Source organism: Talpa occidentalis, unplaced genomic scaffold (assembly GCF_014898055.3).
Source record: "Talpa occidentalis isolate TD23 unplaced genomic scaffold, MPIMG_talOcc4v2.1 talOcc4.17, whole genome shotgun sequence".
In the NCBI taxonomy this organism is placed as follows: Eukaryota; Metazoa; Chordata; class Mammalia; order Eulipotyphla; family Talpidae; genus Talpa; species Talpa occidentalis.
The window spans coordinates 42,993,178-43,007,624 of NW_023601754.1; the positions used below are offsets into that span (position 1 = coordinate 42,993,178).

Sequence of the window (14,447 nt, forward strand, 5' to 3'; positions counted from 1 at the left end):
TCTCAGAGTGGAGGTCTGTACTCCACCTTCAGGAACAGCTGGATCTAGGAGCTCAAACAGCAGCAGTAGGAATCTCTTTCCTTTCATCTTAACTCTACTTTCCTCTGTATTGGCTTCATTCTTGGGCAGGTTTCCCCCAAGCAGTAACCCCCATTTGATGGCCTGGAGCTAAGGGGGTCTCATATCATTTCTAATACCTAGATTCAAATTCTCCTTGAATCCCTTTCTCTTTTCTTCCTTCGGGGGCTGCTGGAACCCCTGTACTGGCCACCTGGTTGGTTGCTATATCGCAGGCTTGCCTCCCACGGAAAGGATAGCCTGTGTTCCTGTTTGGAGTGCAACTAGTTCTAGAAGGAAGAGAAAATCCCTTGCTTGCCTCAGTCTCCCCCACCTATCTGCAGAAACATCCGATTTGCAAAGATGCAACTCCATCCAAAATGGCGACAAAGTTTTACAAGCTTCACTGTCTCCCAGCATTTCTATCTCAGGCCAGAATTTTTGCTTCCTTGATATATAATCAAAAGGTCTCCTGGCCTTTACCATAACAGCCCAGAGATTAACCCACACCTCTTCCTCCTGCAGTTCAGAAGCAGCAATTTCTCTGGGTTCCTACAGTGACAGCAGTAGTGGCCATTGTGTCGGGAGTGCCCGAAACCGAGCTGGTGCTGGCCGTGGAGACAGCGTAGATGTAGAAACCGTGTCAAGTCTGTACCTGGCGTAGTGAGGCATGGCTGAGGCTTAGACTTTCCATGTACTGTCCTAGGTCAGACCACCAATGGGTCTGGATCCCTGCTCCCGGTCTGGTCCCAGAGCCTGGGTGGTTGCCACTGGATTGCAGGGGTCAGAGCAGCGCTTGCCCGTCACTCAGTCATTCACCACATATTTACTGAGCACCTACGGCAGTCACGCTGCCTTAACAATGGGAAATTAGAAACTAGAAATGCATTAGGTGATCTCATCATTGCGTGAACGTCAGTGTAATTGCACAAACCTACATGGTAGAGTCTACTTCACACTTAGGCTAGAGGGTTCGGCCTGCTGGGACCACTGTCATATTAACAGATGTGGCCTAGATGTGGCCTGGCTATATAAGTGATTGAAGGCGGCCCCAGTAAGTGACACATGGCTGTATATGCCAGGCACCGTGAGGTACTGGGACACGAAAGGGAGCAAACAGGCAAGGTGATGTGTCCTCAAGGAATTTACAGTCTCATGAAGGAGTCAGGCAACAGACTAATACCAGTATGTTAGTCATGAGCAGGAAGCAGAAAAATTAAGCAGAAAGGAGAACTGGGGTGTGTGGGGGAGTGGAATTGGTAGACAGTGGTCAAGGAGGGCTTTGGCGAGAAGGTGATTCAAGTAAAAGACCTGATGTAAGGGAGGATGTCAGACAAGCTGTTTTGGGGGGAGTGTGTGGAGAGCCATCCAGACAGAGGATCGGCCAGTGCAAAGGCCCCAAGGCAGGACATATCTAACACAGTCCAGAAACAGCCAGGCTGCTAGGCGAGGCTGGCCTACCCTGGGCTGTGCCTGAGATTTCAGCAGTCCTGTGAGTGAGCCTGTTTACTGCTGTGTACAGAGGAGGAATCTCCAGCTCAGCGAGGTTAAGTCACCAGTCCAAGGACACACAGCCAGTGAGGGGGTCAAGCCAGGGTTATACAGAGCCTCTCACTGTGCCTCTATTCCTTAGGCCTTGCCTTCAGGGCACTGTGGACACTGGGAGGGGCGGGGTGCTGGAGTGTAGGGTTCTGGTGGTCCCTGCACTGTCAGGGAGGTCCAGGGGATCACAAGGAAGCTGCCGGTAGACACTTAACCAGTAGGCACAAAATGTTCTTGGAGGCTGGCCAGACACTGAGCTCAGCCCTGATGGCTGCCTCTACCCTTACCCTGCCCACAGTGTGCCAAGTGCCGAGAGTCATTCCATGGGAGCCCACTGGGTGGCCAGCAGTGCTACCGCCTCATCTCTGTGGAGCAGGAGTGCTGCCTGGACCCCACGTCTCAGACCAATTGCTTCCATGAGCCCAAGCGCCGGGCTCTGGGCCCAGGCCGCACTGTCCTCTTTGGCGTGCAGCCCAAGTTCACCAATGTGGACATCCGTCTGACGCTGGATGTGACCTTCGGTGCTGTCGACCTCTACGTGTCCACCTCCTATGATACCTTCGTGGTCCGCGTGGCCCCAGACACGGGCGTCCACACTGTGCATATCCAGCCTCCCCCGCCCCCTCCACCGCCTCCACCCCCTGCCGATGGGGGACCCCGGGCAGCAGTGGATCCTGGGGGACCAGGGGCCGGGAGTGGGCCAGGCACCTCAGTGGAGCCCCGTGTGCGGGAGGTGTGGCCGAGGGGCCTGATAACTTACGTGACAGTGACAGAGCCGTCGGCGGTGCTGGTGGTCCGAGGTGTCCGGGACCGGCTGGTCATCACCTACCCACATGAGCACCACGCCCTCAAGTCAAGCCGCTTCTACCTGCTACTTCTGGGCGTGGGGGACCCGAACGGGCCTGGTGCCAATGGCTCAGCCGACTCGCAGGGCCTGCTCTTCTTCCGGCAGGACCAGGCCCACATTGACCTGTTTGTCTTCTTCTCCGTCTTCTTTTCCTGCTTCTTCCTCTTCCTCTCGCTCTGCGTGCTCCTCTGGAAGGCCAAGCAAGCCTTGGACCAGCGGCAGGAGCAGCGTCGGCACCTGCAAGAGATGACCAAGATGGCCAGCCGCCCCTTTGCCAAGGTTACCGTCTGCTTCCCACCCGACCCTGCTGCCCTGGCCCCTGCCTGGAAGCCAGCGGGGCTCCCGCCACCCACCTTCCGCCGCTCTGAACCCTTCTTGGCACCCCTGCTGCTGACAGGAGCTGGTGGGCCCTGGGGACCAGTGGGAGGGGGCTGCTGTCCTCCAGCCCTTCCTTCCACCACTGCTGGCCTGCGAGCCGGGCCTATCACCCTCGAGCCCACAGAAGATGGCATGGCTGGGGTGGCCACACTGCTGCTCCAGCTGCCCGGTGGGCCCCATGCGCCCAATGGCGCCTGCCTGGGGTCAGCCCTTGTCACGCTGCGGCACCGGCTGCACGAGTACTGTGGAGGAAGTGGGGGGGCAGGGGGCAGTGGGCATGGGGCGGGTGCAGGCCGGAAGGGACTGTTGAGTCAGGACAACCTCACTAGCATGTCCCTCTGACCTGTAGCAGGATCCTCAGTCTCGTATACATGTCCCTTGATGGGGCCACCCAGGACTTGGGGTCCCGCCACCTGGGATCCCTGGACGCTGTGTTCTCAGAGACCCCTGGCTCCCTCCCTGCCCCCAGGGGCCCCTAGGCAGGGCCTTCTTTGTTCTGCACTCAATTATTTATTGAATATCTATTGTGTGCCAGGCGCTGTTGAAGGCCTGTTAAATCCCGATCTCCTGGGATTTAAGTTGTAGCAAAGGGAGATAATCAGTGTACACACACACACGCACACAAGAAAGATCCTTCCTTTCCTGATGGAGTAGTGCCTAGAGGTGTCGACTGGATGTGGCTGTGAGGGATAGCAGGATGAAGTCCGTGGGACATTCGGAGAAGCTAGACTGGAAGGAACTGGCTGTGGGAAAAGCTGCAGGAAGTGGGTTCCAGGCAGAGGGAACTGCTGGGTCAAAGGCCCTGAGGTGGTTTTAATGGAGGGGTGAGAAAGCTGCCTGTGTGGCCCAGACCCAGCGCAGAGGAGATGAGGTTGATGAGGTTGGGGTCAGGCGAAGGCCAGATCACCAGGGCTTTGGATTTTTTTTCCTCAGGCAGTGGGACACCATGAGGCGGTTTTATGAGGGAGCATGACAGGGTTTGATGTGCCTGTTTAAGAGGTCAGACTGCTGTGAGGTGGCAGAGGCACAGGAGATGATGGGTTAGATCAAGGTGAGGGGCTCAGGGACAGATGTGTGTGGAAGGATGTAACCATGGTGTGGATGTCAGGGTGAAAGGAGAGGAATCTTGGAAGACCCCCAACTTTGTGGCCCCAGTGGTGGGTGCATGGCGGGTCATTTAAGATGAAGGTGACTAGGGCCTGTGGGGCTCATCAGAAGTCCAGTTTTAGACCTAAATGCCCTTTAGACTTCCCTTCAGTCATGTCAAGCCAGGCCAGCAGAAACCACTGAGTGTTTTCTGCGGGAAGGCCTGAGTGCAGGAGACTGGCTGTGTGGAGCGAGATGTGACTGAGAAGAGGGGGATAGGACAAGCAAGGAGGAGCAAGGACAAGCAAGCTGCTGCCCCTACTAGACTGGAGAGACAAAGCCCAGGTGGTGTCAGCTGACCCCTGCCAGGGTTGCCTGGTCCAGAGGGAGTGCCAGAAGACAAAGGTGCTGCCTGCTGCCCTGGGCGGGGTAGGGCATGGAGGGGGCAGGATACCAAAGGTGGAGATAGAAATGGTGGCGTATTCAGCATACGGCTCTCTTTCCGGATGATGCTGCCTTGAAGACTTCTGGGCTCTCCCTGGAGCCTGCTCCCCACCCCAGCCACCACTGTGGACTTCGGAGCTGCTCTCCCCTTTGAGGCACCCCTCCCCCCATTCTGATCATCTTGAACTTGGGGCTTATCTTTCCCAAGACTCTATCCTGGCTGCCTTTTTGGACCTTGGGGAGCTGGGCCCTGCCTGTATCTTCCTTTCTACAGGGGACAGAGCAGCCTGAAGAGGGGGAGTGATTGAATCAACAATAAAGTGTGTGGGGGAGACCTGGTGTCCCAGCGTTCTCTGCATGCAGGCGGTTGTCTGCTCCGAACCAGCATGCAAGCACTGGATACTTGGGCAAATGGCCTCATCTTGATGACCCTCCAAACTCTGTGACCTGGGTGGGCTCCTCACTGCCCCCTCCTGGGCAGACGGTGGGGGTGCTATGATAGAAGCTCTTGTTCCTCAGAAGGGATGAAATGAAGGGATGATGAGGGCAGTGGACCCTCCTGTCACGTGGGAGACCCCAGTTTGTCTCAGGAGGGGAGACATTGCAGTGGTCTCAGATTCAGGTTTTCTTCAGGTCTCTGACTTATGGGCACAGACTGAGATGAGGCCCCAGCACGATGCGCTTTCTCTAGTTCAGGAGGACTCTCTCCGGGCCAAACTTGGGGCTTCAGGCCCTTTTATCTGCATGTACCCTGGGCAAACAAGGGCCCTAGGACAGTGGGAGTGGGAGAGCAGCATCCCCTCAGTCAACCCTACTCAACTCAGCAAAAGAGGAGTCTCACTGGGAATGTTAAACAATGTAACATAAACCCAGCTACATCTGACTTTAACCAAAACATGGTCATGAGCTGAGCTTAAGGGAGTGTGGGTCTTGGGGCTGGGCTGTGAATATCACAGCATTTTCAGACTTTCTGGACCTTTGAAGAGCTTTTGTGGGATTACTCTGCCCACCTTGCCTCCACGAGCTAATGGCAGGACATAACCTCCCTGCCAGGCCTGTGAGTTTATACTGCGTACCTTGCGTCTGGCCAGTGTGTTTGGCACCTTCACGCTGTGGTGTTTTTTTTTTTCATTGTTGTTTTATTTTAAAGATTTATTTATTTTTATACAAGAACTGGGGTACAGGCCAGAGACAAAGGAGGGTGAGGGAATTCACCAGAGACAGAGTGGGGAGCAAAACAGGCAGATTGAGTGAAATACACCGCTGAGGGGAGCAGTGGGCAAGACAGGAGAGGTCTGCCAGCCATATGCATTATCTCCCTGGCTGTCGGGGAATCGAACCTGCGCTGCAGGGGCTGCAGACAGCTTCACAGCGCTGCGCTCAACCCACTGTGCCACCGGGGCGGCCCCCACGCTGTGGTTTTATTTGATCTTTACAAAGACTGTTAGAGCTGTGGTTTCATTTGATCTTTCCAACAACCGTATGAGACAGCTATGTAATCTCCGTTTTGCACATGAGAAAACTGAAGTTCCTAGACGTCATTTAGCTGTGGAGTGAGAGAAGCCATCAGGACCCAGGCTGCCTCAAATCCACGTGTCTGACTAGTAGATTCTTCTGCCTCCCAGGAAGGAGAAAGGTGTTAAAAATAGCTGTTTTCTGCCTGGAATAAGGCAGGCTCTCCCAAATGGGTTGCTGACCCTCAGCAAGACATCTGCCTCATGTTGTCTGCGGGCCGGTGGAAGGTTCTCCCTGCACCATCAGGAAGGAGTGAGTGAAGGTAGTTCTCTGCTCCTCCACGTTGCACTTGGTCCTTTTGGTAAGGTCTCTTGCTAGCCATCCCCGGTGGCATGGGCAGCCTACATGAGGCCTTTGCACTGGGAATGGGCCTTCTGTCTGGGATGTGGAGTCACCCGCCCCCAAGTCCTGTCACAGCTGAGTGGATGCCCCTGTCCTGATACCCTGTAACATGTGTGCCTCCTATCTCTACATCAGCGCCTCAGCTGTATCTATGCTCTGTAACGGAAGAGGCTCCAGGTAAAGTGAGAGCAAGCCTGGCCAAGGGAGGCTAGAGGCCTGGATCCTGGCCCATGCTGGAGAGATTTCAGGAAGGGGGCGGAGGTGGGAAATGTTACCAAGGAAGGGCCTCTAGCACTGTGACACAGTGCCAGTAGCTCAGCATGAGTCTCTTAATCTTTCTAATATCTCCATTGGAGGTGCGGGCTTGTTCTGCCATTTTTGGTCACTGAAGCTACATCACTTGCCTAAGAACTTGGGGTTCATTGACAGGTGAGCCCAGATTCTCACACAGCTTGACTACACTACCCACCTCCTCCTTTACCTTTAAAATCACTTCCTTTTTTTAAGTCAGGGTCTGTCACCTGTGGTCACACATTTTCTCCACCTCCAGGGGGCCCACGCTGCTGTCAGTGGGTGCTGGGAATACAGCTATGAACAAGGTCTCCGCCCTCACAGACTGAACAAGCCAGGGGGGAGCCTGCTGGTGAGTGTTGATAGGTTATGAGATCTGTTGGAAGATGACCAGAAGCACAAGGCAATGAGGAGGGGGACAGGGAGCTGGTTCTTGTCATTTTCTGTCAGATGGGAAGGGACGCCTCTCCTAAGATGACATGTGAGCAGAGGGAGAAGAGGGGGATGATGAGGAGGAAAAAGAACAAAGACAGCAAGAAATAAAAATATTAATATGAGACAGTTATACTATTTTGATATTATATGTGATATAATAATACTAACAGCAGCAACAGTTTACTGAGTCTGCTGTTTGACCTCTCCATCTGCCCCATGTTTTGTTCTCACTGTAACCACATGACATATTAAAGATTCTTGGAGGAGGAGGGAACAGGCTCAGAAAGGTTTATTAATTCAGTAAGATAACACAGGAAGTGGCAAGAGTCAAGACTGGATTCCAGGTCTGTCTAATTCTGAGACCTGATCATTTTCTTATCTACCAGTTGCTTTTGCAATAGAGTGGATTGAACTGGCTGAGCCTTAGGATTCCTTTCAGCTCTGGAATGCCTTAATCCTGGCATTCCTCTGCTTTGGAGAGATTGACGACCCCCCCCCCCCCACAACCTATCTGAATTGTGTGTAGGCCAAAGGCCCATAGGTTTTGAATGAAAAAACAGCCTCCTACGCTTTTTCTCAGAACTTGAGTATGTGGTCTCTGCCCAAGATGGTTTTTCTGAGTTTGCTTATGTTCAGGATCCAAGCAGAGTTTCTGGTAGGGGCTAAGGGATTGGCTAGTGGCCTTACTTTTGTTAGTGAGGACACCCTGGCTGTGAGAGGGGAGAGACTTGTCAGTGTCCTACAGAGCAGGTCAGGGTCAGAAATCTGACTTAGCTCCAGAATTTCTCCTTCCACACCTAGGCCTCTTCTCTGTGTCCCCACCTTCTCATCAAACCTCCTCTCCACCCAGATTCCTGCCCTGGGACAAAAAGGATGTAGGCGGAGTGGGTTTTCAGGTTTTTATTATGGGTGTATTTCTAGAAGCGGCTGGGGCAGGCCCTTCCAGAAGGGGGAGAGCGGGGCAGGAAGAGAGGGAACTTCTTTATTCTCGGATCTTCAGTTCCCGCGCCATCTGACAGAGGGCGCAGGGCAAACAAAAGGTGAGGGCCGCCCAGTCGTGCCCGACGGAGCCCTAGAGGATGGGAGAGAGCGGTTAGAAGCCCTGCTTTAGGTCCCAGGAGACTAGCACCTGCTCCCATGGGTTCCGGACCCCGCACCTGGATGCGATAGCGCTCGCGCATGCCGGTACGGAGAGAGTGCAGGCCTCCGGGCAGGTAGGGCGCGCAGCAGCACTCGCCGAAGTCGTCGGAGATGCGGCAGGCGAGGCACAGCGGGGCGAAGGTGCCGCACAGACCTGGGGAGCAGGCCGGAGGATCAGGGGCGGGGCCCGCGGGGCTGAGGGTCCTTGCGAGGCTTCGGAGGGTCCCAGAGGGACCCTGAGGTCCGAGGAGGGCGTGGTTTAGAGTTTGGGAAGTTGGGTTTGAAAGGGGAGTTGGAGTCCCAGCGAAGAATGTTGAGGGTGCAAAAGGGAGGTTGAGGGTTCGAAGGGGAGGATTGAGGTCAGAGAATGTTGAGGGTCTGAGGAAAGGAGGGGGGAGTGGGGTTGGTCGGGAGTCGCGGTGGAGGGGGGGTTGGAGGTGACAGTCTCTTCCCCCCACCCCTCCCCGCCTTCCCTCAGACTGGAGCCCCGAGCGGGCACTCACAGATGGGCATGTCGTTGCAGCAGTCCGTGAGACCAGTGTGCCAGTCACTGAGCTGGGTCTGGTAGCAGCTGTTGCTGGCGCACTGGGGCTGGGTGGTCACTGGGTAGGACATGGCTGCAGAGGTGAGGGCACAGGGATCAGCAGGCGCCTCCCAGGGCCTCCCTGGTCCTCACCCCACCCCTACTGTGCCTCCCTCTGCCGGGCAGTCTGGGCGGAGCCACTAGGCCGCCCCCCTGAGGGGACACTCCTGAGCCCTTCCATCCCCTGCTGCCATGTCTGGGCATCCCAGTTGCCGCTGGCTCCTGCACATCTGTGATGTTGAGTTGGGGCTGGGGGCTCCTGCACTTGGGAAGGGTAGGTGCCACATCTGGGCAGGCCGAGAAGTGCCGCTGCCTCCTCCACCTCTGGGCCTGGGGTGCTGTGTTCCTGCGTTTCAGGAGGACCTCTGGGGTGCAAGCAGGTGCCATCTGTCTTCGAAGTCAGGGTGCCCAGGGGAGGGGAAGGTTGCCAGTCCATCCAGCGATCCCACCTTTGCCTTTCACGCGGTCGTGCATCTCATACTGCATCTTGCTGGCCCTGAGGAGGTGGTGTTGGGGACGGCAGAGGTGGCAGCGGTGACAGCGGCAGAATCTGTCCAAGGGATGCTGGATATTGGGGGAGGGGAGGACGAGGGGCAGGGGCACTGGGGGCTGGGTTCTCACTGGGAAGGGAGCTGGGGAGAGAGAGGCCAAGTCAGCCTGCCAGCTAGGAGAGACAGGGAGTAGGGGTGGATGGCATGGGGGCGAGAGGCTCGCCCATCACTACACAGCTGCCCGACAGATCCCAGAGGACCCCACTTGTACCAGAGGAAGAGCTGGAGAGACCCACCGAGAATCAGAGACAGGGGAGAAAGGGATCAGAGGCAGGCGTCCACAGAGATGCTGCCGGGGATGCTCACACCTGCGCGGCACTGGACCGCTCTGTAAGCCCATTTGACAGACAGAACTGAGGCAGAGCGAAAGGTGAGGAGAAATGCCCCACAGCTGATGACTCCGGTCAAGAGAGCTAGTAGAGAACATGCTAGACCCCAAGACTCCCGATTTCAACCCAGTGCTACTCAAGGTGAGAAGAGGTGGAACCCAAGAGCATTGAGAAAGAGCAGCTCTTCAGAGAGACAGATAGACAGAGCAGTGCAAGCAGACAGACAGATGCGAGTGGAGTGGGGTGGGGGAGAATAGAGCAGAGGCACCCGCCTGCCTCAGCGGCAGGCTGTGGATAGCGCACCTACCTGCAGTCTTCGATGGCGGTGACAGACACAGAGGTGACAGGGACACAGTTCTCTGACTCGGCTGGAGCTGCAGCTGCTTATATTCCGGGCGGGCCACAAGGTCCTGGGCGGGGCTCTGACCGAGGTGCCAGGTAGCCAAGCCGGTCTGGCTGACTGTCTTCCCCCCATCTGGACTTCCCCTCCCTCTTGCTCCGTCCCCTATCCCTCTCAGCCTCCCCCCTTCTCAGAGAGGGGTGTCCATGAATGAGAAGCTGGGAGTGGACATAGAGAGAGAGGAGTGGGCAAGGAAGAGAGAGAAGGGCAGAGTGGAGAAGACACAGAGATGGAGAAAGTGCAGAGCCAGAGAGCGAGGCACAAAGATCTGGGGGAATTAGCAAGAGGGGGGTCAGAGATTCAGAGAAGAGAGACACACAGGTGGACAGGCAGAGAGGCAGGTAGATGGAGGGGCCGCTCAGCAAAGGGAAAGGGGTGAGGAGAAAGGGTGAGGCGCCAGAGAGAGTGGTGTGGGCACCCTTTCCAGGACTTCTCCCATCATCCTAAAGGAGGCCCTTCTTTGCTGGGAGAGGGGCATTGTCCTTCCATTCAGCACCATATGGCACTTGGGGGGGCAGTGTGTTTTGGGGGTGACTCATGCTAGAACCAAAGTAAATAAACAAACCTCACCCCACCTTCAAATTGGGAAGGGAGGAGGCTGGGAACTGAGAAGCTGTGGTTCTGAAGGAGGTGGATGTGTCCAGGACTCTGCTTCCGTACAGAGCAGAGGATGCTGGGTCTGCAGGGGCAGGGCCGGGGCCTGATCACTAGCCCCTAATAGGCATGAGAGTGGGACAGACTCCCAGGTTTGAAGGAGGGCCTGGGAGGGTTCAGACTTGGGTTGGGCTATGCTGCCTCCCTAAGTGGGTGGTGGGAGGTCCAGGATTCAGGGCAGCTGGGTTTTTGCAGGTGAAAGAGCTGGGGGTCTGGATACTTGAGTCACCAAAGTCTCCCCTCAGCAGGCCTGGTAGGGTTGGAAGTGACTCAGTGAGGGAAGCAGCATTAGAGCCGGGTGGGGTTCCCAGCACGGGTGTCACTCCAAAAAATGTAGGCGGCACCGGAAAATTGGGGTGTCACCTGAAGAGAAGGTGGTGTCATCACTCCACTGGGTATAGGGTGAGGGCAGGTGGATTGCCCTACTGGCCTGGAGATCCTGACTTTCCCTCTACCTCATGGTCAAACACACCAGAACCTGAGCCTCGATGGCCCGGCACCACCCAGATGGCCCGCTGTCCTTGTCCCCACACCTCAGGCAGCACTCCGTGTCTTTTTTTTTTTTTTTTAAAGATTTATTTATTTATTTATACAAGCACTGGGTACAGTCAGAAGCGCAGGAGGGTGAGAGAATTCACCAGAGCCAGAGCGGGGAACAGAACAGGCAGACTGACGAAATACACTGCTGAGGGGAGCAGCGGGTGGGGCAGGAGAGGTCTGCGCGCCATGTGGTACCCTCGCTGGTGGCCAGGGATTGAACCTGCGCTGCAGAGGCTGCAGGCAGCTTCGCAGCCCAGCGCTCAACCGCTGTGCCACCAGGGGAGGCCCAGCACTCCGTGTCTTGATCCATCATGTGGTTGGGGGTCTGAATGCCGGGGGATACCGCTCCATTTCTGTCCTGGTGTCTCTCTCTCCCCATCTCTGCATTTTCATCTCTCCAGCTCTGAATCTCTCCCCTCTTCCTTTCCTCGTCTCTGCAAATCTATGTCCAAATTTCTTGGGGTTCTCTCCTTCCCCATTCTGAGTCTCTGCCCTCCCAACTCCGTGTCTCTCTCCCTTTGCTGGGATCTCTGTTTCCTGTCTCAGCGTCTCTCCCCATCCCAGACCTGCCATGGAGGCAGCCGGAGAGCCCATCCCCCAGCTCTGCCAAATGGGAGCGTCAGTGACTCGGGGACAGTCATGTCCAAGTCCAGGCACTTCCAGGATCCCAACCAGAGAGTTGCCCCAAGTTTCCTCTTCCTACTCTGACATAGCCTGGGGCCCCAATTAGATACAGCAATTCCCCTATGAGGAAATCGGAACTGGGGAAGCTGTGAGGCGACCTGCTTGGGGGTGGAGAGGAGGGCAGTGAGCAAGAAGAGAGGCCTGGGGGCCCAGGAGACCATGGCCATGTCTCTAGGTATCTGATCACCATCCCTCCTAAGTCGGGTTGCCAGGTGAACCCCAGTTAAATTTAAATTTTGAATAAGTGACAAATACTTTTTTTTTCATACTGATATTTCATTGGTTTACAATACTTATTAATAGAGCTACTTTTTAAAGTGTAAGTATGTGCCATGCAATATTTGGGGTATACTTACACTAAAAATGTATTTGTTTATGTGAAATTCAAACTTACCTGGGTGTCCTGTATTTATATGGATTAAATCTGAAATCTTGCTTTCAAAGACAGCGGCATCCAAAGTCCCTGGCTCCCTCTTTTCCTAGAATGCTGGAATCCAAGTCCTGGCCCTCCCACCTGAGGACTTGAGAGACCAGGCTCTTTTTCCTCCTCTCCCCAAGAGTCCAAGAAAGGGGCACCCAGCCCCTTACTCCCTCAGAACACGGGAATCAGGGTCTCAGCTCCTTTTTTCCCCAGAGTCCAGGCGTCCAGGCCTGGCCTGGGTCCAGTTGCCCAATGTGGGTTTCACAAGGTGGGTGTTGCCTGTCCACAGCTCTGGTGGAACTGGTTGGGCTGAGCGGACCAGTGAGGGGGCCCCCCTTTCTATGGAAGCCTGCTGCTTCCTGGAGGGCCAGCCCAGAGGGGCTGGGAGTCCTGGGTGCAACACTGTGTCTGGGCTTGGGTGTGTTGTGTCTCTTTTGTGTGGTGTGTGCCATGTGTCATCTGCATGGGGACCGTCACCATGTTCCTGTGTTCCGGGGTGTGACATGTGAGGGGGTTTTTTCTATTTGTGTTTCTACATTGCCCTTCTGTGGTTTTACCCATTGTGCCCCCTTGGGTCCAGCGAGTGCTCTTTGTGATTGAGGTTTTACAAGGCTGGGTGGATTAAGCAGAGCTTATTGAGTAGAGGCCTTATGAGATGGAATCCCAAACCAGAATGTTTGAGTCAAATCCTAAAGGCTTCTTACTGGCTATGAAAAATCTTGGGGAAATCACCCAGCGTCCCTGGACCTCAATTTTTCCATCTGCAAAATGGGAGGTTGTGAAGGTTATTGAGGAGGCCAACTGAGTTAACGCGTGAGTGTTCAGGATTGTGGGTGGATGTCAGCCTGCTTTGTGTTTATGATGGTGCTGACGATGAGGCACTGTGCTGGTTGCTGGGGATACAGTAGTGAACGAAACTAAATCTTTGCTCATGGTCCTCATAGAGATTGGATGAGTGGGCCCTCCATGGCTCATGCATATCATTGCGTAACTGGGGTTTCTGTTTGGCATATGAAATGGGCATTTCTGTGGGTCTTGTCAATGCTGGTGATTCTGTAATTGTGTGCTTGTGTTTATGATTGTGTACATAGGTGAAGTGTGATTCTCTAATTGTGTGGGTGCAAATGCAAGATCACATTAAGCAGGTATCGCAGGGCATGTGTTTGCTGTGATCGTGCATTTCTTTTTTTAAAAGACTTATTTATTTATGCATACAAGAGCTGGGGCACAGGCCAGAGATGCAGGGGGTGAGAGGATTCACCAGAGACAGAGTGGGGAACAGATTGACCGAAGTGCACTGCTGAGGGGAGCAGCAGGAGAGACAGGAGAGGTCTGCTGCGCCATGTGGTCTGCTTCCTGGTGGGCCAGGATGGAACTAGTGTAACAGAGGCTTTGGATTGCTTCATAGTGTGGGTGCTTAACCCCATGTGCCACCGGGGAGGCCCCTGATCTTGCATTTCTGACTCTGAGGGGCCAGGAGTGTGGCTGTATTTGGGATCTTGAGAACCTCTTGCTCAGATGCTCCTTTATAAGACCCACAGGTGACCCTGGGAGGGTCACTCCTTCCAAAATGAGCCTCCGTTTCTCCCTAATGGGGAGGGTGAACCCAATGACTCTGGAGAAACACCAGGATGAAAGGGAAGGTGGGAGGAGATTGGCAAGGCCAGGGGAGGCCTTGGATGCCAGGATGAGGAAAGAGTGAGAGATGCACAGCGAGAAGGAAGTTTATCAGTCCATTCCATAAGCAGTTGTGAGTCCCTGCATTTTGCCAGCACCTCTGGCCAGCATGGGTTCAAGGTCTAGGGGATGTGGAGAGATGCATTTCCTACAGGAAAGCTGTTGCTGTCCCAGGGAGGCACACTCATATCCACGGTGGGCCTTAGTGACAGTTCTGAGTGATGGGGATGCAGAGATAGGTAGGGACAGAGGCCCTGCTTCTCCCTGATCCTTCCTGAGGCCTGATGTGTCCAGACTAAAGAACAGGCAATGGGGGAAAGGCCCCACCTAGGCTGGGGGCACCCCCATGAATCATTTTCTTATCATCTTCTGATAGGATAATGACACATCTGCCCCCCCTAATCACTATTTTCTACCCCAACCAGGCAGGTCCAACGCCCACAGCAAGAAGGGCTGGACTAGCCTAGTATTCGGAGTCAGGGGAGGAAATACCCCTTGGTCTTTCCTTGCCCAGAACCCCCAAGTGTAGAC

The 14,447-nt window shown here is 54.9% G+C and overlaps 2 protein-coding genes across 2 annotated transcripts in view; one reads left to right on the top strand and one right to left on the bottom strand.

The window, feature by feature from the left end:
- MEGF8 (multiple EGF like domains 8) overlaps nucleotides 1-6,477 on the top strand; it is a 38,396-nt gene extending 31,919 nt beyond the window's left edge. Inside the window, exon 41 of the mRNA XM_037516687.2 lies at nucleotides 1,898-6,477. Within this exon, the coding sequence (XP_037372584.1) occupies nucleotides 1,898-3,166 (1,269 nt within the window). The 3' untranslated portion in view covers nucleotides 3,167-6,477. The remainder of the gene's footprint in view (nucleotides 1-1,897) is intronic.
- Nucleotides 6,478-7,901: 1,424 nt separating this feature from the next.
- CNFN (cornifelin) lies at nucleotides 7,902-9,184 on the bottom strand. The gene is made up of 4 exons (XM_037518166.1): nucleotides 9,110-9,184; nucleotides 8,581-8,694; nucleotides 8,095-8,231; nucleotides 7,902-8,009 (listed from the first exon to the last, which is right to left on the bottom strand). Exons 1-4 carry the CDS (start codon nucleotides 9,144-9,146, stop codon nucleotides 7,920-7,922), a joined length of 378 nt encoding a protein of 125 aa, XP_037374063.1. The 5' UTR covers nucleotides 9,147-9,184; the 3' UTR covers nucleotides 7,902-7,919.
- Nucleotides 9,185-14,447: the final 5,263 nt, after the last annotated feature.